The following is a 20,860-nucleotide window of genomic DNA, read 5'->3' on the forward strand; positions in this document are numbered from 1 at the left end:
CTACTTTCTTATTTGGGAATTAGCACTGAACCTCTATGTAAACCAAGTTGGGTTTAGTGTTCTGGGCACTACTAGCGCTACCATCACATGACTTGTGGAACATGATTGGTGTCGGGCCAGTGCCCTAACGTGTCCACAGAGCTAAGCGAGCGCACCTCGATTTTCCTGGCAGCCAAAGGAAACATTTCAGCCGACCGACTGCTATCGTCGACGTTGAACGCTCACCCAACGACACCGCCCGTCACCTTTTACGAATCCCTCCCTCGACAACAGGTGCATTCGGCGTCCATAATGTCTGACCACGGGGAAGTCGAGGTCGAAAACACTGCGGCCTTCCAGGTCCTCCCCAAGGAGGCTCTCGCGGAGATGGGAACCGTGAAGCTCTTCAACAAGTGGAGCTACGAGGATGTTGAGATCAGGGATATTTCCTTGACGTAGGTGCTTTCCAATTCTTTGCGATTTTCTGTGCTACGATAAAACCACGTCCGTCCAAGCGCCGCCTGGTTGAATTTGAGGTGGGAAATGATGCGACAACGAGGGAGGGGAATGAACTGTGGGAGAGGGATGCGGAAAAGGATGCATATACGGAATGGAATTTGCTGACTCGAATCTACGCACATAGCGACTACATCCAGATTCGTAACCCCGTCTACCTTCCTCACTCCGCCGGTCGTTATGCCGCCAAGCGTTTCCGCAAGGCTCAGTGCCCCATCATTGAGCGCCTGACCAACTCGCTCATGATGAACGGCCGCAACAACGGCAAGAAGCTCATGGCTGTGCGCATCGTTGCTCACGCTTTCGAGATCGTACGTGCATCTTATATGGTGGACTAGCCGAGACCTCAGACACGAGATACTAACAACTTCCGCAGATCCACATCATGACCGACCAGAACCCCCTCCAGGTCGCCGTTGATGCCATTGTCAACTGCGGTCCCCGTGAAGACAGCACCCGTATCGGTTCCGCCGGTACCGTCCGTCGCCAGGCCGTTGATGTTTCTCCCCTCCGTCGTGTCAACCAGTCTATTGCCCTCTTGACCATCGGTGCCCGTGAGGCCTCTTTCCGTAACATCAAGAGCATTGCTGAGTGCCTCGCTGAAGAGCTTATCAACGCTGCCAAGGGAAGCTCGAACTCCTATGCCATCAAGAAGAAGGACGAGCTTGAGCGTGTTGCCAAGAGCAACCGGTAAAGGGATAATGTTGGGCGTATTCTCCGTTTGGTCCTGTTTCTATATGTACTGGAGTGGACGGGGGGTTCTATAGGATTCAGTCGATTGGCATGCATCTGCGCGACTGTACATACCTCAAAACAGTCACTGGAGGGAGCAAAATCCAAAACGAGAATGAGACGGCTTTCTTCTATAGTAGCTGAGATGCGATCATGAAGACCTTGGGCTTTTAAGTCGGTACCTTTTATTTTGTTCAACGAAAAAAAGATCTTTTCAAAACTCCATAGATTGCTCTGTCGTGATGACGACCAACGTAATTCGTTTTGGCTGCAAGTCATGTCGCGGCTCAGCTTTACCAGAGCGCGTAGGCCTAAGGAACAGAGGGTAATACTTGAACCTAAAGCACTTGGACTTTTATTCAATTTGCTCTACAAGAGATAGGCGGATCGAAGATGTCTAGCGCAGAGCGACTTTACTCCGAACGTTTTGTCGCTTATCGATAGGCTCGCCCGTTCCCGTGTAGGAAAAAAAAGTTCGGATCTGTTATCAAACCAGAGCACTACCACATCCCACCCCCAGTTTCTCTTTCCTCGATTCTTTCACCACATACTTTCGAGTGTCCGGTGGAAGCTTTCTATCAAAATGGTAAAAAGGAAGTTGGGAGCCTTGGAAAAGGTTGAGGCCGACCTGTGAGTACTTGACTGTCATCTCCGTCCCAGAGTTGAAGATTTCTCTTGCCACTAACTTATTCTCCAGGCCCAATTTACAGCATAAAATTCGAAGAGACCCAAAGTAAGTTAATCGCGGGACTCGAAATGGTTATACCTATTAATAGTTCGCTAATATACATCGTATTACAGATCTTACATCGAAGATTTCCGCGCTCAACATTATCAGTATGAGAGTCACCGAGAAATTTTCATGGCAGCGCCGACGTCGGCCACCGATACGGGCATCATCTCATTGCGCGAACTGATCGACTTTGTTGCTCACGTTGCCGACTGTTACCCAGACATTACCAAGGACTTCTCTCAGCAACTCATGGACATCTTAACGCAGCACCATTTAGTCTTGGAACCGGAACTTCGAGAGAAGATCGTGGGGAGTCTAGTACTGCTGAGAAAGAAGGAGCTTCTTGACTCTGCAACGTATGTTGATATCATTCAGAGACTGGGTTTATTTCGTTACTGAATATTGTGGCTGCAGATTACTCCAAACCTTGTTTCCTATTCTCATTACGACGCCTAGCAAAACGTTACGGGCATTGATCTTCCAAAAGATTTTAATGGATCTTCGTTCTTCGAACGCTAAGACAACAAATCACAAGCTCAATCGCACCATGCAGACTGTCCTTTATAACCTGGTGACATCTGATCGTGTCTCATCCAAGGGTCTATGGGCCATCAAGCTCATTCGTGAATTATGGAAGCGGCAAATCTGGTCCGATGCAAAAACTGTTGAGGTCATGAAGGAAGCTAGTTTGTCGGAGAACGAGAAGGTCATTATCGGTGGTGTTCGCTTTTTTCTGGGCGGAGATCAAGAGCGCGAGGAAATGGAAGATGAGAGCAGTGACGAAGAGGCTATAGACCTTGGTAAGGTCAAACACCAGGTCGGTATCAACAAGAAGACCAGGAAGAAGTCTCGCGCTGTGGAAAAGGCGAAAGCGACTGTTAAGAGAAAGGAGCGCAAGAAGAACCAACCACACCCATTGAATTTCTCTGCGCTACATCTTCTACACGATCCCCAAGGCTTTGCAGAAGCTTTGTTTTCGAAACATCTGCAAAATTCTAAGTCCAAGCTCAATCTAGAGCAAAAGCTTCAGGTTCTGCAACTTGTAACTCGCCTTGTCGGATTGCATAAGCTGCATATAATGCAGCTCTACTCTTATTTCCAGAAATATCTCACTCCACGGCAACCTTCGGTCACCTCATTCTTGGCATCGCTGGCGCAAGCGTCGCATGATTTGGTCCCTCCGGATGTGCTTGAACCGCTCATTCAGAAGATCGCGAATGAGTTCGTATCTGAAGCATCTGCATCATTGGTTGCTACTGCTGGTCTCAATGCCATCAGAGAAATCTGTGCACGACAGCCACTTGCAATGAATGAGACTTTACTACAAGATCTCGTTATGTATAGAAAGAGCAAGGATAAAGGTGTTGTGATGGCAGCCAGAGGTCTACTCGGTCTCTACAGAGACCTCAATCCAGAGATGCTGAAGAGACGTGACCGCGGCAAAGAGGCATCTATCGGTCTACGCTCAGGAGAAAAGAAGGAGAAGCGCTTTGGAGAAGAAGAGACTGGTGGTATCGAGGGCTTGGAGCTTCTCGAGCAGTGGAAGGAGGAGGAACGCAAAAAGAAGAGGGCCGAAAAGGGGCTTCCTTCTGATGCAGAAGACGGCGAGGATGAGGAGGATGAAGCAGCCGACTGGGACGCTTGGAATGTAGAAGACGATGAGGACAGCGATGATTCCGGAGGCTGGATCGATGTCCAGAGCGATGCTGAAATCGACCTTAGCGACTCCGACGATGAGAAGGACGCACGCCCGTCCAAGAAGGCCAAGCAGGGTGCCTACAATGAAGAAAATGCCAATTCTGAGACCGCGCAAGATAAAACAGAAGCTCAAAAGCCAAATATTGCCACCATCGCAACCACACGTATTCTTACACCGGCAGATCTGGCGAAACTCCAAGAATTACGCACTCAAGCAGCTGTTGACGCACTTGTTCCAGGTGCCAAAGGTCGTCGTGGTCAGACTAACGCTTCTCGGCACAAGGATGATCCTCTGACGGCTGAAGAGATTGAGGGTTTGGCTGCTCTGTCCGCCGGGAAAGCAACTCGTGAAGAACGAATTGCCCATGCTAAGGAAGGAAAGACTGATCGTGCTGAGCATAAGAGTATCACCGCGAAGAGAAAGGAGCGTAAGGAGGAACAGGGTAAGAGTACAACGAATAAGGAGAAGGCTCGCAGAAAGAACATCTTTATGACCCTCGGTAAAGCAAGAAACAAAAACAAGAGGAGTCTTGTGGAAACTCGCAACATATTGAAGGCCCATCAAGACCGACAGAAGCGTGGCGGCAGGAGAGGAAACAATGGTTAAAGCTTGATGTGTATATGCTGAGATATATCATGGTTTAGAGTCTTGGTCGCTGTAATAGAGCGGTATCTTGTTCTTGAATTTACATTGTTAAAATTTATATTGAGAAGATATACTGTCCTTGTTTTCTTGTAACAGATCCCATTCACTACCCGTATAATAAATAGCTTTGATTCTTGACTGCGACAAGTGTTCCACCGAGACTTTCTTGACCGGTTTGCAAATAACCAGTACTGATCAAATCTAGCCTGGTCGCATAGGGCAGGACGCAGAAAGTCCGACGAGTCCCTATTCACGGATGAACCTTGAAAGCCCTAGTCACGTCCCAAAGAAGATATATTGGATATGAGATCAACACGTGCTTATGCGCGTCACCCGCGTCGCGTTTCCCGCCGCCCAGCCTCCAATTTCCGTCATCACCTTTCTCTTCTCTTCTTGATTCCAGTTGTCCGCTGTCATAGCCTGCATTCTCTCTTAAAACTTCGTATCGAATCTCACACGCCAGCATCGAAGTGGATCCCCCCCAAGTGGACCTCAAAGAAAGAGAGAAAGAGGCCTAAAAGAAGAAAAACTAGAAATTTTCCATAACCTCCATCGTCAACAATTTCAAACTACACCAAAATGTCTCCATCACTTCAGAACACGACTAAAGATAATGATCTGTCGTCCAAACGCAGGCGATTCCAGCCACCGATAACCTCCTTCTTCCCCGCAACAACAGGAACAGATCACCCCGATAGCCTATGTGCCCCTCACTTATCATATACCCACTACTCCACCACCACATCCTCCCCCATGCCCGCCGTTGATGCAAAAATTCAAGCATCGCTACTTTCAGTCGGCATGCGCATCCGCAAATCAGTTGCCGAAGGATACAAAACTCGAATCCCTAATTCAGAAGACAAGTCAACTCTCTATACAAACAAGACCCCGATCGCCGGAGGTCCAACTGCCTATACCGAACTGGCACCCTTCTGCGGCTTAACAAAATCAGGCGATTCGACCACCCAACCCATGACTCATCCTTCCTCGTTGTCCTACAATCAAATAGATCAACTCATCACGGATGATGGAGATGCTTTCTCTCTCCCACCAAGTAGCCAGGAATCGGTTGACTCGGTCCAAACAACCGCACAGAAGCGAGCATACGACTGTGACGAAGATGATCTCGATGACGCATTCGATGAAATGCCGACCGGAAACAACTGGCAGAACTTCTTGGACCCGAGTATAGGCATGAACTCCGTGCCCGGCCGTACTATCCTCACACCAAGTCTAGGGCAGCAGCGACGTCAGTTTGTTGCCATGAAGACTCAAGCGACTATTGACGTTGATGATTTCGATGAGCCCACCTTCCTTCGTAGGCGCGAAGAGGTTGATATGGATCTATCCTGAATGGAGCTAATGTGGCCGGGGTCCAGATGGGAGGCTGGTCTAACTGTTATGTTGTATTCTATCGCTGGACCACCCTTATGTTGACATGATTGCTCGCTGCGCTATCTGAAAACTACTATGAGCACGGTATGATTATTGGATTGGTTCCGGTCATTCGCCCCGAGTCTCTGAGCTTCTGGTTAAGTCGAGGTCGGCATTTGAATGTTTCCTTCTATTATCTCTTCCTTGCATATGTTGAGACAGCATTTGTTACTTTTGATTATCGTCAAGCGATTGTATGTACAAATACCCGCATTTGTTATACATGGTTATGCCAACTGTACCTTTTTACTATGAGATCTATATCATAATAATGTTACTTGTATCAATAACAAACAAATAATGATAGCATGTCTGTGTTACTTTGACTTCTCTTTTTTGCATTGACAGTATATTCTATCTAGTTTACAGCCCATGTCCTCAGTAGGGCAGATGAGGTTAAGCAGAACAATAGGGCGCAACGACAAGGTCTTGAAAAAGGTCCTAATTAATCGAAGCTGGACCAAAGAAATATGCAGTTCCGAAAGAAGTAGGCCTAAAAAAAGAAAAAAGAGAAAATGTGAACACAGAAAATAACGCTCAAGCCGAACTCCATCATTTAATCTGCAAATAATACTACAGTTCGTCCTTCACATTGGCCTTCTGTTTCTGTTCGTTCTCCTGCTGTGGCTTCTCTTTCTGGGCCTTCTCGGACTTGGCTTTCTTGCCGTTCTTTTTCGACTGATCCTTTCCGGACTTGGCTGCCGCTGCACCCATCTTCTCATAAATGCGGTTCATGGTGCGTTCGAGCTCCCTGAGACGGGTATCAAGCTCAGCCACAGTCAGAACTGCGTCATCGGATTCGGTCAGTTTCTCCTGAAGAGCAAGTTGGGTTTCGAACCAAGTGTTAGTGGATTCAAAAGTTTGAGCCAAACCGGCAAGGTCAGACGGCTGGAAGATCGAGTACTTTGGACCCGTGGGTTTGGCCGTTGCGGTGGTTGAGATGGTTTGAGATGCTGTGGACGAGTATGGGTCTTCATCCAGGTCTTCAAGTGGGTCGGCGGTTGAGGATGGCTCACTAGGTGAGGTAGCCGATGAAGTTTCTTCACTAGTAGAGGGTGCAGATAAAGACGAGGAGTACAGATCTTCATCCTGCTTGACTTGCTTCTCCATGAGGTCCAGGACAGTCTTTGCATTCTTCAACACATCCTGAAAAAGTTCAATACGAGCTGGACGAGCGGCATTTTCTTGTTTTCTCTTAAGCGCAGGATTGACAATGTCCTTCAGGGCCTTGAGCCTTTCTTGGAACTCTGATGTCTTTGCATTTTCGCCGTCGCCATAAAGCCAATCACTAGCAGCAGCGGACTTCTCCTGTAAGGCTGCCAACTGATCTGGCTTGATTACCTTGGCAAACTCCTCGTCATCTACAAGGTCACGGCTTCGGTAAATGAACGACTCCAGCTCATTCAAAGCCTCTTCACGTAAGATACGATCACGGTCCGAGGCGTCAAATGCGGCCAAGCGGGCTTTAACGCGGCCAAGCTCTGTCTTGGATAGGGCAGGAATTCCTAGAGGGGACGACGTGAAGCGAATGGGAATAGTCTCCACATTGGTCTGGGGCGATGTCTTCTTGTTTTCTTTAGCGGGAGCGGTAGAAGTAGCGTCGCTGGATGAAGTTGTTGAGGCTTGGGGCTCCTCAGGCTCAAGAGTTATCGACTCGCTAGGCTCTCCATCTTCTTTAAGAGGGGCTTGCTCCTTCTTAGAGCCTAAACCGAAGAAGCCTTTGACGTCTTCGACAACACTTCCCGTCTTAGTGTTCTCAACTTCGCAACTCACGGCGCCATTGACAACCTCGGGAAGACCATTAACGGGGCTCAAACGAATGGAAAATTTGGTAGTGATATTTGCAGGCGAGCAGCCAAAGCTCTCCTTCAGTTTGGCGACAGATGCCGTAAGATTTTGCGTCTGTACACCCAAAACTGGAGACTCAACCACATTACCCTCCAAGGGAATTTGCTGGTAGAAATTGAACTCAAAGTCCTCAAGGTTCTTCACGGTGATCTGCTTCTCAGGGCCAACTTGGGACGTGGGTGTGAACAGCTTCTGCTGTCTTTCTCGAGATTCAGAAGGCCACTTCAGCAAGACGGGATAACCAGAGACGTCGTAGGCCCGGATATCCTTGACGCGGAAGCTAGGGCTGAGGGCAGCCCCCTTGAAGGCAGCGCCAAAAACAGCAGCCTCATCTGCGTTAACGCTGGTTCTGAGTTTGTTGGTCGCTCCGCAGACCCTCTCCAGCTCCTTCTGGACAAACGGGGTACGGATAGCTCCACCGTGCAAAATGACAGAATCAATGTCGTTCAGTTGTAACCCAGCAGCTGCTAGAGCTTGCTCCAGAGGCTGTCCAACCCGGGAAATATGCTGTTCTGCAAGCTGCTCGAACGTAGAGCGGGTGATGCGGTATTTGAAATTGAAGTCTTCCTCATAGAGGTTTTCGAAAGAGGCTCCAGTTTCAGTGTTGGCGCTCAGAACCTGGCGAACTTTCTCAGCGTCCTTCCAAAGCCGTGCCATGGTCTTGCCATGAGAAGCGATATCGGATGGTGCGACACGATCTTTCAATTTCTTGTCTTGAACCAAGTTTGCAATCATGTCCCCGACCACGAGATCATTCAGAGAATCTCCACCAAGGGTCTTATCCCAGCCTGTTCCTAGAACATGGACCTCCTGAATCGTCTTGTTGAACTTTCCAACATCCTTCACCGAGCGACTTTGAAAACGAAGGACGGTGGCGGTTGTGGAACCCGCACCCATATCGTAGACGACATGATACTCGGGTTTCTGCCCATTGGACACACTGGGGAACTGACGACTGGTTGCATAATTTAATCCAACAGCAAGGCCTTCACTAACAAAAGCGTCGACATTCAGACCCGCTAATTCCGCAGCCAACTCTAGACTTCTCTTCTCCTCAGCCGTGTAAAAGGAGGGATAGGTGATCACCACATCTCTGATATCTGAGCCTTTCCCGGCAAGGTTGTCAGCGTTGACTTTGACCTGCTTCAACTGCATCGCCAAAAGTTCCTCAACAAGGAAGATATCCTTCCTTTCTTCCTCGCCAAGTCTATTGCTTCGAAATCCGACGGTTCCCCGCTCAGCAGCGTTTTCTAGCTTCAAGGCGGGATACCTGCTAAGGTATGTTTGAACCGCTTCATTCCCGTCGCCGTTGAAGGGAACTCCCAGTAATATTTTCAAGTTCGCGTAGACATCGTCCGGATACCGTGCAGCAAGTGCCAGCGCGTCGCCGCCGTAGAATCTCTCAGGAAAGGGCGCATTATCTCTGGTGGGTTTGAATGCAACAGCAGCAGATTCCTTACGTTTCGAGTCTTTTGTGAGTACGATCTCCAATGGAATTCCCGGTTTCACAAGCACCGCTTTGAGATATTCTGTGCCCACATCGATACCAATCACTGCAGATCCAGCAGCAGCAGCGGGCGCGGGGAAGGCAAGGAAGAACAGCAGAAAAGGCACTATTAGGACTGAAAGAACCGGTGAGGATGTAAATAATCGCGGTGAAGCATGTCGTAGTTTGGGAGCCATTGTCTATATATCTGTTGTAATTATATGGTTAATCACCCCACCTTTCAATAGCTTGGATATGGGACACTTTACTTTTGAAGATATGCTTATTTCTTCTATAAAAGAAAACACTATCCGACAGGTCTAGATAATCTTCTAGAATATGTGCAAATGGGAGTTTGGACCAAATGCCGAAATGCACTTAAAGTGCCGGTAGAGGCAAACTTGTGGTAAACTATAAGAACGAGTTAGCAAGGGAAGAGAGTGGGCTGGATGGGAAGTAGGGAAAGCCGCATACGTGAATTTAAGTCAGTCAAGCCATCCAGAACGCGATCACGCACTGAACTACTGGCCACCTGGCAGTAAGCATGAGTAATAATTTGTGATGCCGAAGTATCAAAGGGAAACTTTTGGAGAGGACACGTTTGGGATCAAGGGATGCAAACACCCCCGAACTCGGTCGTGTTTGCACCGGTGGTCCCTGCAGATCACGGGCCCATAAGGATGACTTTACTTGTACGTAGTATTGAGAACTCCCTTGACCTAATACCAAGGGTTATTTTAACACGAATAGAATGTTCCATATATTAAATGTTTAAGCCACTATATGTCATTGAAATCCGAATCATTCGACCATCCGGTCTCGTAAGATTCTCGAATCTCCCCCAGTCCATTGACGAGTGTTTCACGTTCATCGACGCCAATGATTCGTCCAGCAACTGTCTCCAACACTTTGATTCTTTCCGCTGTCCGAGAGGATGCAGTAAGTGCTGCGAGAACATTTATCTTGTTCTGCTTTGCACCCGAGAACATATGACTAGGGTAGCTATCAAGAATAGGGAATGCCAGGGGCGTGTGGAAACTGCCTAATGTTAGACGAGTACACTAATCACGTATAAAATGCTACGCTGGCTCTCACCTTTGGAACATTGGTGCTGAATTGTAGTAGCGCTGCTTCCGAGAGAGGCCAATATCCTCTTGAGCAACGGACCCCTTGTCCTGGTCAAGGTTGGTTCCACGCCAAACCTGAAGTTGGTTGAATATATGTGAGTTACTGCTTCCACGTCCATCGTAGGTAAAGTCCAATTCAAATTTTGCTTGAGATTTCGCGGCTCCCTGTTCCGAGGCATTTGTTTCAGTCAATGGTCCTTTAACGGGTAGGTGCTGTCTGTTGCCTCCATCGTCCGCGGTGACGGAGGATTGCAACTCAAATATTTTGTGAGTGCCGTCATCACCGGCTAAGGAGGACTCGAAGTCATGGAATTGCCGAAGACGGGTTGGGAGCGTAACGCTTTCCATAGCAGAGCTTATAAGTGCAGTAGTATGCCATTCGGAATGCGGGTCGAAATGCACTTTGCTTAGAGTGTGGCTAGGCGGATCAATAATTGGCGTATACAGTGATGACTGGGGAGAGATGCTGTATATCGTCCGGGCTTTATTCATATCCCGTTTAAGTTGGGTTTGCTGAGATCAGGAGCAAATTAGGTCCATTGCAGAGCTAAAAGAAGAATAACTCACTCGAGACACCCTTGATCCACCTTCAATCGCCCATACCCAGATAGACTTTTTGCCAAATTCATCTCGCAGCCTGTCGACATATCTAGCAGAGAAACCACCCCAAGCATCATCAGAACTTGTGAACAATTGAATTGCACGTAATTGATCACACTCCTCCGCGAATGGTCTCACATCTCTATCCAGAAGATCATGCTCTTTGTCAAGGTCACTAAACAAATCTTCTCCGACACTCCAATCTTCGAAAGGCATAATCATGCTGTTCAGCTCATAATCATTCAACTGAACAATGGAACGGGGGTGATAAAAGAGGCGATTATAATCAGACCAGTACCGAACTGTTTCGGTTGTAAGTTTGGGAGCAGGGAGCCCTGCATCTAGATTCTTCTGGTAGTCGCTTTGAGAGATTGGTGTCTGTTGTTGTATGACTTCTTTCCCATCCCATAAGCCTTGGCCGAGGTTTGCATCCTCGGTCAATTCATACAAAGCGTTATACTTTCGAAGAGTACCAAAAGCGCCTTTTAAGTCATATATTACTGTCCTAGGGGTGAAGGTTTCTGTCCCATCTGCACCCACACCAGGACGAAAATGGACGTCATGGTCCACCGGAGATTCCTCTTCTCCATTGTAGGTAAAATAAGACTCCTGTCATTTCCAAGTTATTTGAGCAGTGCTCGATGAAATGTGTTTGGACCATTAACTTTAGATAATATGTACCTGGAGATTCCAGAAATGAGTAGCCAAATAATTGGCCCGCTGCCCTAGTTGAAGGGTAACGATTTCATGCATGCTTAACTATTAGTGCGCGCACAGTGACATTATTAGCACACACACACACACACATTTATTAGATAACTTAAGGGCTATAAAGTACATACATGGTAGAGGTCCGGTAGAAGCTGAGATTGTATCAACGAATATGAATTAGTCCAAGTGCGAGTGTATCTGCTTCTCAAGAAGAAACCCTATACAAATTTAAATGGAATTATTGCTAGTATTGCAAACGATACCGCATCACGAACGCACGGACCAGGGGGTGGGATTCTCGCTTCCAATTACGGTTTAATGTCCACCACATTCCGCGTGATAACTCTAGACCACATTTGGCAAAGACTGGTAGTCAAGGGCAACGATCACATGATGTGCCTTGGGTGGGCAATAAACAAGCTAAGAGGCGTTGTTGTGGGTGCGTCACCGATAGGGATCAACCGAACACCTCCACAACGATCGATTAACGACGGGTCTTGTTTTTCCATTAATACTCCTTCTCCCACGGCAGACTGTCATGCCCAAACTGGGGGTACACTTTCACCCAACTCACCGGATCATATATAGTACTGGAGCATGGACTCCCCATCAAGCGTCATGTCTAGCCCTTCAAAGGTGTTCAATAATCCTCTGTCAAGCCCAACGAAAGCGCTGAACCCTCTTTCACCGGAGCGGCTGAATCAGCAAACGTATCCCAACTCACCAACGTTACCTAATGACGTACGCAATATGCAGCGGAAGCCTAGAGGTTTATCAGATGTCCAAGCCAAGGTTGCGTATTTGAACAATCTATCCCGAGGGAACAGTCCAGCAGCGCCTTCGACACAGTCATCTGCCGGAGCCTCAGCAGCTCTTCAACGTGCTATCCTAGGCCGTGAGGAGGCGGAGTCCGCACTGGACAATGTTTCTGCCCAACTTTCGGAAGCCCAGTCTCGTGAGCGTCGCATCAGTGAGAGACTCGAATCGTTGCTGGAAGAGCTGCAGACTGCAAAGACACGACAAGCCCACGAAAGAGCAGTATTTGAGAAGGAAATACGGAAGGCCAGAAAAGAGGCTTTTCGCGCAGGGTCTGTATTGGTGAAAACTCAGGAAGAATTAAAACAAGCAAGATCTGAGGCCAAAGTGTTAAAGGATGAGGTCCAGTCAGAGCGGGAAGCGAAGGAAAAGGCGAAGCAAGAGGCGTTCGAGCGCGCCTACACACTTGCAGGTCTCATGGAGGAAATAGAGGTATTGAAAGGACGCTTGCGAACGGCAGAAGCGAAAAGCCATGCGGTTACTCTGGAAGCACGTGCCCATAAGATGCACAAAGGAGATGTTGGAAGAGTATCACTAGCAGAAGGCGACCTTGCATTTCTTCAAACGCCTACGCCTCGAAGACCGAAACGATCAGCAGAAGAATCCGAGGACACGCCATTGGAAAGTCGTTTCAACCACTCTGTTGCCCAAGATACCCCTCCAAAGAGGCCAAGGGTCTCCGATGTCACACCTCGGAACGAAATGCAAAAGTTGGACTCGCCGGAAGCGAACGGTGACAGTATTCACGAATTACAAGTACAATTAGAATCCGAACGACAACTGAGGGTCAACGCGGAAGATATGATAGAGTTCCTGAAAGTGGAATGCATGTTCAAACGATGCACTTGTCGTATCGAAGAAGAGCGAGAAAAGAGCCACATTCAAGATACGACAGAACACGCAACCAAGAAACTTGATGGTGCCCGCAAACACATCGACAAAGATGAACATGCAGGCGCCAACCCGCATATCGAAAACTCCCCACCCTCTCCCGATAAAAGCTCTGGTCAACCTATCGAGTCCGCTGAAGAACCAGAAACAGAAGATCAACCACAGCCAGAAGAGACTACTATAACATTCTCGCCTGCCACAGGAACTTTCCATACAATTCCATCTCCTATCCGAAGGTCACCAACTAAGAAGCTGGAGTATGATATTGTAGAGCTTCCTCAGCTTGTCGCTGAAAACCAGTCGACCCCCCAGCCACAGATCACTAGTCCACTTGCGAAGTATGACGTGCCATGGGATGAGACACCTTTTGAAGCAGTTCATGAAATTCAAGCTCGTGCTCCGCTCTCCCCTTCGAGGGTTCGTCCTTCACCAGCTGCTAGCGACGTGCCATGGGACTCTGAAGTACCCGAGCAGCATCGGTTCGAAGGAAATATCGATGGACATGATAGCATTAGGAGAATACCATTGCGGAATGAAAGCGTGGAGCCAGACCACTTGCATGACGTCCCGGGAACGCCCATCGACCGAGAGGAAGCCCTAGCGCAAATCCGGGCGAGGAGGGGTCGAACCAACAATATGAAGAGATCTGTCAGTGCCAACGAAAGTACGTTGTGCGCTGGTGGCATTGGTGTGACTCCCGTTAGAGCAGCGCGTCGGATTCCCGCCGTTCAGAATCCAGATGGAAGGTACAGTGAGATACGGAGTCGAAGGGACATGAGTGCGCCAGTCAGGATGTTCCACCGGTAACACTTATCTCACACTACATGGCCTGATAGATGTTTACGAGGATTTGGACAGAAGCATTTATTAACTCTGGATAACTTATGATACCCTGGTGCTCCAAGGGGAATGGCGTTTTGGGAAGTTTTTTTTTTTTTTTTTTTTTTTGGATAGCAATCTAACGGAGCTCTTAGTTACGGCCCAGTGTCTGAATTTTCTGGCTTGCCTTGACAGAATTTCGTCTACAACTCTTCTGTCTGATGGTTTTCGGCATATTCTTTTTGCAATGCATGATGATGGGAAGGTTAGAACAAGGAAGTTTTGTCTTTCCTTTTATACTTTATGGCTTGCACCATGCACAAACATTCCACTCGTTTCTTACTATGTTCACTGAATTCACTGAACTACTTTTCCTTTGTCCACTTGTATATATATCGTTTATAATGTAGATAATTGTTTTCTATGATAAGGGTAATGAAAAGTTTGACACCATGAACATCTAAGTATGAATTGTGGATATTTGAATAAGCCTTCTCAACCTCTGGATGGTACATATGACGAGCCTTCTCTTAGACACAGGCTGTGATAATTTCTAACGCAGTGAAGTCCTAGCCGTTTTGATTGGGATACATACAGTTTAAGCTCTCTGCTGGATGGAACCTCATAGGCGATATGTGCTATGCATACCGATTTATGTTTCAAATATCTCCCAGGTCCAACAATGAACATACAGCTCAGCCAATTGTGGCCGTAGCGCTCCTACCTGCATGTCCTTTGTGACTCTTACTTCTCGGACTACTTAACCTACTCGGCCTTGCTTATCGCAAGATGTTTAATACGTGAATATCTTCAAAAGAGCAGGGATACTTACTGCGTCCCCATTTACACCTAAGCCCGGCTCCGTGGTCTGTTGTATATCCGTCACTAAACCCGGTACTTAACTCCGGGTTGCTCTGTTAATAAACAGACGTTTCGGATAATGGGTACCGAAAGTGACAATATCTAGATTGCTCTGCCCTTGCTTTCATTCATTGATTCATCTTTCTTTCTTTCTTTCTCAAGAAATTCCTGATGTTGAAGAGTCTGTCGAAGAGTGATAATACTGCCATGACTAAATCGGATATATTCCCCGCCACTGGTTTCGGGCTGCTCGGTATGACATGGCGGCCCCAAGTCACCCCAGACGTCCAGGCTTTTGCCGCCATGAAGGCCGCTATTACCAGCGGCGCCACCATCTGGTCCTCCTCATCGGTCTACGGCATGACCCCAGAGCCACCAACGGCGGGGCTCTGGCTCCTCCGCCGCTACTTTGAGAAATACCCCGAGGACGCAACCAAGGTGACACTCTTCATCCGGGCATGCTTAGATCCCACGACCCTATCACCAACGACTACGCGGGCGAGCGTCCGCGCTAGTATCGAAGAGTGCAACCGCATCCTAGGTGGAGTTAAGAAAATCAACGTCTTCGGTCCGGCGCGCATGGACCGCAATGTTCCCACTGAGGAGACGCTGGGAGCACTCAAGGAACTCGTTGAGGAGGGTAAAATTGGCGCCGTGGGTCTGTCTGAGGTAGGCGCTGCGACTATCCGCCGTGCGCACGCCGTATGCCCTATCAGTCTTGTTGAGGTCGAGTTCTCCTTGTGGAGCACCGATATCCTTACTAATGGGGTGGCGGAGACTTGTAAAGAGTTGGGAATTCCGATTCTCGCATATGCTCCGTTAGGGTATGGTTTCTTGACTGGTCAGGTTACCAAGCTGGAGGATATCCCGAAGGGTGATATTCGTCATATGTTTGGTCGATTTCAACCAGCGGTAAGTCTTAATTTACTGGCACGGATAGCAACATGCTGGCGAATCTTAAGTTTTGCTGACGATGATGGGGACAGAATTTCCCCAAGAACCTTGAGCTTGTTGATAAGCTCAAAGTATTCGCTAAGTCTCGAGGCGTCACCCCCGCGCAATTGGGTCTGGCGTGGATTCGAGCACATTCGAATATCGGCGGCTGTGGTACAATTATTCCTATACCTGGGGCAACGGCCGCTCAGCGTGTTGAGGAGAATTGTAAGGTGGTAGATTTATCGGCGGAGGAGAAGGGGGAGCTCGATAGCTTCTTACGGTCGTTCGATGTATCTGGAGAGAGGCAAATAGTGGGAATGAGCTCGGCTCTTTGGGGATAGATCAGAATACAGGGCTGGTATGTTATTTCAACGAGGCAAGTTATCCATCATGCAGTCGGCGTATGCCTTTCGCGTCCTTAGTTCGTTTCTTGGCCGAAGAATAGTCCAAAGTAAGCCCCTGAGTTAGACACTTGCTCTCCAGGGCCCTCACCTTGTATATACAATTGCCTTCACTAAGTAAAAGTAAGATAAGATGATAAACCTATGTGACTATTGTCTATGATATATTTACTAGCAGAATTGGACAACATTCGAGCTGCGGTATACCCTCTTGTCAAGTAACCCTAGTCCGAATTAACAGAGATTATTTTCAGAAAGTAATAGTCAGTGAGCCACCAGTAGTATACTGCGAGCGAACTGAGCATATTTAGCTCCCTGTGGTCTCATGTTGCTTCTTTTGTATATTATTCGAATCAGGGCTATCAAATCACGTGATTCTTTATATTGGAGACGCTTCATGAAATTGAAAGGTGAATATATCCTTTAGTATTTGAGAGTTAAAGCTTTGTTTCATTGATTGCACTATTTCGTTGGCATGTCGAGTGAAAAGAAATTATATTTAGTACTCTTTTTTCTGCTGACTGTATTTGTGAATTTTCCATTTTGATGACTGCCTTCTTTGAAAGACGAAGAAGACGAATCTCTGGGTCGCACAGCGATCTTGTGCTATCCAGCGGATGACGTGAAACAGATGCAGAAGTTCATGTGGGACATGGGCAGGGAGGTACAGATTGGACTGTGTGACATGCTAGCTAACCGCTCTGGTCAGGAACAGCATCCGGGATACGTTAAGGACTATACAGAGGAGTTGTTTACGAAGCGAGTCTCTTAGAATAGTAGGGTAACTGCTTCTATCCCGTATATGCATATCACTATATACTTGAAGTAACGAGAAAGAACCTAAGATCAACGAACTACCCATATGGTGATCTAAAGAATGGAAATCCCACAGCATCGTATACGAGCACTGTCCACGTATGCTTTGCGATCCCACCAACAGCGGACCAGCTCCTCGACAAAGATACGATCTGCTGCACTCCAGACGTCAAGGCCCATTTCAGCCATGTCTTCTGTAGTGATCTTGATTGATTCTTCATTGTTACGTGGCGAGCTGCAAACCTCCTCTTGAAGTAACGGGGACCTATCATCATCTTCTTGGGTGGGTTGGCGGCCTATGGTGACATGGGGTTCGATGTCATCACCCGTATCGTCTTCGTAAGGGATATGATCATCATCATTAGGCTCTACTTCTTCGTCGGTCGCATTCTGACTGTCATGTCGAGCGATGGCATCGGATAGGGTGACGAAGATCTGTGTAGTCATGCGACGGAAGTATGCCACAATGGCAATCTCAGGAGGCTCTTGAGAGGTATCTGATGGTTGTAAGCTCCTACGACTGACAGATCCAGAAGGCGGGCTAGTGGGATGTTCCACACTCGCTAAAAGCTGTGTATCTTGTTGGATCTGATGCTCTTCCTCCTCCTCTTCCGATAACCCATCACGCTTTTCACCAGCCGATGCCCACCAGATAAACGAGGTGTATGCAAGCCGGGTCCAGGAGATGGGTTCAACGATGGGACTGGAGGAATATGTCGATGCAGCATCAGAATCATCCTCCTCGCCAGATCGACCATCTTCGCTCAAGGCAACTTGACGCAAGCCTTTGCGAAGCGTAGCATAACGGCGTGCATCCCGCTGGGTTGCCTTTAACTGTACCGCTTGAGGTGTGTTGTGTTTCGCGGTGGGTATCGGCAATATGGATATCTTTGGGAACACTTTCTCGGCTGCATCCTTAGAGTAAGGGGCAGGCAACGTGACAAGGACATCAAAGAGCTCGGACTTCATGGTTAGCACGCTATCTGTGCTACAGGCAATCCAAGAAGCATCTGGCTGGGCGTTGGCTGAGACACCTGCAAAAGAAGAAAGATACGGGATATCATGAATGCCAATATTGAATAGTGGCCGGGGCCGCAGACTAGGTATACCGGTCGGCGGGAGCAAAGGAACAAGTGAATTAGGTAAGGAAGCTAACAGAGACAAATCGTATACTACCATATGTCAGCAGGACGTGAAAAGATAGTGATGGAGGGCTTACCATAGTTACAAGGCATATGAACGGGTGCTTCGGCCATGAAAAGTATTTTCTTGCGGAGTAGTGTTGCTCTATACAATGGGTATATGAGGGGCCCAAAACAATCAAGGAATTCAGGAAGAGATGAAGCTGGATGGAAAGGCGTCAGGGCCGGCCTGGGCGTTTCCAGCACAATAGCGTCGCTGAATGTGCGGTTTCTAAGTGAGTGATCCGGTCGCTCTCCATGCGCCCTCAAGCGGAGGCTGAGAGGAGACTCCAGAGGAGAATCCGGAGGCACGCCCGACAAGTCGCTGTCGCGGATCTCATAAATTTCCCAGTACTTCAATAGCGGTTCTGTGTGAGACATGTCTAGGGCGTAAATTCTGCAAATCAAGCAAGGTCAGAACAGACGTAAAACGCTGCAGGTAATATAGAAGGGGTCCACTTACTGTGCCAATTCCCTGAGCTTCGGGGCATGCCGCCAGCTTTTCCCTAGCCTTCCAGAGCTCAGAGGTACTAGGACGCCGACAGAAAACATCTTCGCATTTCGCACAGCTTCTTCTGCGGGCTGGTTGATGAAAGCGCTGATGCCAGCATATTGCTCATGCACGAAATACCTAGAACGACTATTAACTTCATCATGATCGCGAGCGGCGTGCTCAAACGTACACTAGGTCTTCTGAAACATTGTGTAGGCCAGAGGGCAGTGATTTGTATTCGACGATTCCTTCAACCTCAGCTAGTCATTCAAGTGAGTTAGCCAAGTTCAAGCAGAGAGAACAGCGTGATCGCGAAATGTATGTACCACTCACCTCCAGGGACCGTACGCTTCCAGGATACCACATAACTATATAGTTCTCCGCAATCAGTACGGCGTTTCTGGAATGATCATAACGAACTTACCCAGCCTTGATATCGAAGCGGATCACGAATAAGGCGGCAATGGGAGGCGGCGACTCCGAAGCAGGCGTGCGGGGTACATCGACCCCTAAGGGTTTTCTTCTAAAAGGACCTGGTGCCATTGTAGGAACGCGCATAAAAGAAGGAGCTTCCAGACTCCATCAGACGTTCCGAATGATTGTAATCACGGGTGTGGTTGCATTGAGGAGGATGGGGACCTTGGACCCGACCATCGGACGTTGACGATAACACACGGAGGGAGTTGCGGAGATCGAACGGAGCTGTCGCCGCCTGAGGCAGATGTCTAGCCAGACACGGTTAGTGGCATGACATATAACCCCTTTGGGAGGCCATCCTTGGTATAGGACTAGCATAGGTACTGTATAGTTGATATAACATCAGGGTCAATTTACCAAGTAGCTAAATATACCGTGAGGAATTACACTAAGAAATACATTAGGGGAAAAAGGTGGGCGGACATAAGAGAACCCCCAGCCCTAATGGCTATTTATTTATCGCTGATTAGATTCAAATCCATTTAAATTGTCTTGGCAAATAAATATTGTTTTGAGCCGCCTCACCTTCCGTGAACTGTCTACACCTGCACAGGTTCGTAAAACACACGACATCTTTTAAGTATAGCTATATCACTAAAAGTTATTGACTGAAATTTAGTCTCTAGCTCACGATGCTTCCGGAAAACTCATTGCATCCTTATTATCCCACTGATGCCCCAATCACCGGGTACGCTCCCAATGAATTCTCACTCCTCAAGCTCCTCCTGACTGCCAGCATTGGCACCACGGCTTTACTGAGCACAATATTCATCCTGGTAACCGTGCTTCGTCCGAAGTTGAGCAAAGCGGATCGAGTTGCCATTTTGTGGTTTTTCCTATGTAGGATTCTTCTCATCATGTTAAGACCCTCAAATGCGAGTCACGCTAATATAGTGTGAACATACAGCGGGAACCATGCATTGCATGTTTGAAGGATATTTTATGTTAAATCACAATCGCATGGCTTCTGCTCAAGACTTCTTTGGGCAATTGTGGAAAGAGTACGCTTTATCCGATTCGAGATACATGACAGCGGACACTATGGTCCTGTGCATGGAGACTATCACCGTGGTACGCCTCCGTCAAGTTTCATACCCTGTACCTATATCTGTAAGGTGATTGACTTAGTTATTGGACAGCTCGTTTGGGGACCTTTATGTCTTCTGGTCGCATTTTCAATTTTCATTCGGAGTTCTCTCCGCCATCCGCTGCAACTGACCGTCTGCCTAAGCCATCTTTACGGCGATTCGTTGTACTATGCGACCAGCTTGTATGATCATTATGTTCACGAACGCCCGTACTGCCGACCGGAGCCTTTCTACTTCTGGGTGTACTATTTCTTCATGAACTTTATCTGGATCGTAGTCCCACTCTGTAGGTTCACCCCGCTGTATACCCTGGGCAATGACTTACTTCGAATTTTAGATTACTTTGTGCAGAGCGTGAGGGCCGTCCAAAACGCATTTGACCGCTTGGCAGCGACATCTGCCGACCGCAAGACACAGTGAATGCCGAGGAGGGGAACATCTCTAAAAAGCGAAGTGGGTTTTGTATGCTAGATATATAATTGTACAGCTTAGAGAGATTGCACAAATCCATAAGCGAACAATCGTTGAGCATCTGGCAGAATTTTAGCAAATCACAACCCGTACCTAGTAC

At 47.9% G+C, this 20,860-nt stretch overlaps 9 protein-coding genes across 9 annotated transcripts; 6 read left to right on the top strand and 3 right to left on the bottom strand.

Moving 5' to 3' along the window:
• Positions 1-366: 366 nt before the first annotated feature.
• Positions 367-1,189, top strand: AO090005001225 (40S ribosomal protein uS7; the record flags this gene model as incomplete). The annotated part of the gene is made up of 3 exons (XM_023238511.1): positions 367-434; positions 563-806; positions 872-1,189. 3 exons carry the CDS (start codon positions 367-369, stop codon positions 1,187-1,189), a joined length of 630 nt encoding a protein of 209 aa, XP_023089278.1.
• A 621-nt stretch (positions 1,190-1,810) lies between these two features.
• On the top strand, positions 1,811-4,265 carry AO090005001224 (SDA1 family protein; the record flags this gene model as incomplete). Its single annotated transcript, XM_001818123.1, has 4 exons — positions 1,811-1,857; positions 1,925-1,960; positions 2,029-2,316; positions 2,375-4,265. 4 exons carry the CDS (start codon positions 1,811-1,813, stop codon positions 4,263-4,265), a joined length of 2,262 nt encoding a protein of 753 aa, XP_001818175.1.
• Positions 4,266-4,883: 618 nt separating this feature from the next.
• On the top strand, positions 4,884-5,657 carry AO090005001223 (uncharacterized protein; the record flags this gene model as incomplete). Its single annotated transcript, XM_001818122.3, has 1 exon — positions 4,884-5,657. The coding sequence occupies one exon, from the start codon at positions 4,884-4,886 to the stop codon at positions 5,655-5,657; it is 774 nt and encodes a 257-aa protein (XP_001818174.1).
• Positions 5,658-6,311: 654 nt separating this feature from the next.
• AO090005001222 (Hsp70 family protein) lies at positions 6,312-9,269 on the bottom strand (the record flags this gene model as incomplete). Its single annotated transcript, XM_001818121.1, has 1 exon — positions 6,312-9,269. The coding sequence occupies one exon, from the start codon at positions 9,267-9,269 to the stop codon at positions 6,312-6,314; it is 2,958 nt and encodes a 985-aa protein (XP_001818173.1).
• Positions 9,270-9,851: 582 nt separating this feature from the next.
• AO090005001221 (misato family protein) lies at positions 9,852-11,552 on the bottom strand (the record flags this gene model as incomplete). The annotated part of the gene is made up of 4 exons (XM_023238541.1): positions 9,852-10,074; positions 10,168-10,712; positions 10,767-11,408; positions 11,481-11,552. 4 exons carry the CDS (start codon positions 11,550-11,552, stop codon positions 9,852-9,854), a joined length of 1,482 nt encoding a protein of 493 aa, XP_023089277.1.
• Positions 11,553-12,128: 576 nt separating this feature from the next.
• Positions 12,129-14,024, top strand: AO090005001220 (uncharacterized protein; the record flags this gene model as incomplete). The annotated part of the gene is made up of 1 exon (XM_001818119.1): positions 12,129-14,024. The coding sequence occupies one exon, from the start codon at positions 12,129-12,131 to the stop codon at positions 14,022-14,024; it is 1,896 nt and encodes a 631-aa protein (XP_001818171.1).
• A 1,080-nt stretch (positions 14,025-15,104) lies between these two features.
• Positions 15,105-16,174, top strand: AO090005001219 (aldo/keto reductase family protein; the record flags this gene model as incomplete). Its single annotated transcript, XM_001818118.3, has 2 exons — positions 15,105-15,809; positions 15,884-16,174. 2 exons carry the CDS (start codon positions 15,105-15,107, stop codon positions 16,172-16,174), a joined length of 996 nt encoding a protein of 331 aa, XP_001818170.3.
• A 930-nt stretch (positions 16,175-17,104) lies between these two features.
• Positions 17,105-19,267, bottom strand: AO090005001217 (uncharacterized protein; the record flags this gene model as incomplete). The annotated part of the gene is made up of 6 exons (XM_001818117.3): positions 17,105-18,222; positions 18,270-18,628; positions 18,695-18,862; positions 18,915-18,984; positions 19,058-19,092; positions 19,149-19,267. The coding sequence occupies 6 exons, from the start codon at positions 19,265-19,267 to the stop codon at positions 17,105-17,107; spliced, it is 1,869 nt and encodes a 622-aa protein (XP_001818169.1).
• A 566-nt stretch (positions 19,268-19,833) lies between these two features.
• Positions 19,834-20,709, top strand: AO090005001216 (EXPERA domain-containing protein; the record flags this gene model as incomplete). Its single annotated transcript, XM_023238563.1, has 4 exons — positions 19,834-20,041; positions 20,109-20,272; positions 20,341-20,575; positions 20,627-20,709. 4 exons carry the CDS (start codon positions 19,834-19,836, stop codon positions 20,707-20,709), a joined length of 690 nt encoding a protein of 229 aa, XP_023089276.1.
• Between the last annotated feature and the right edge of the window lie 151 nt (positions 20,710-20,860).

Source organism: Aspergillus oryzae, chromosome 1 (assembly GCF_000184455.2).
Source record: "Aspergillus oryzae RIB40 DNA, chromosome 1".
Classification (NCBI taxonomy): Eukaryota; Fungi; Ascomycota; class Eurotiomycetes; order Eurotiales; family Aspergillaceae; genus Aspergillus; species Aspergillus oryzae.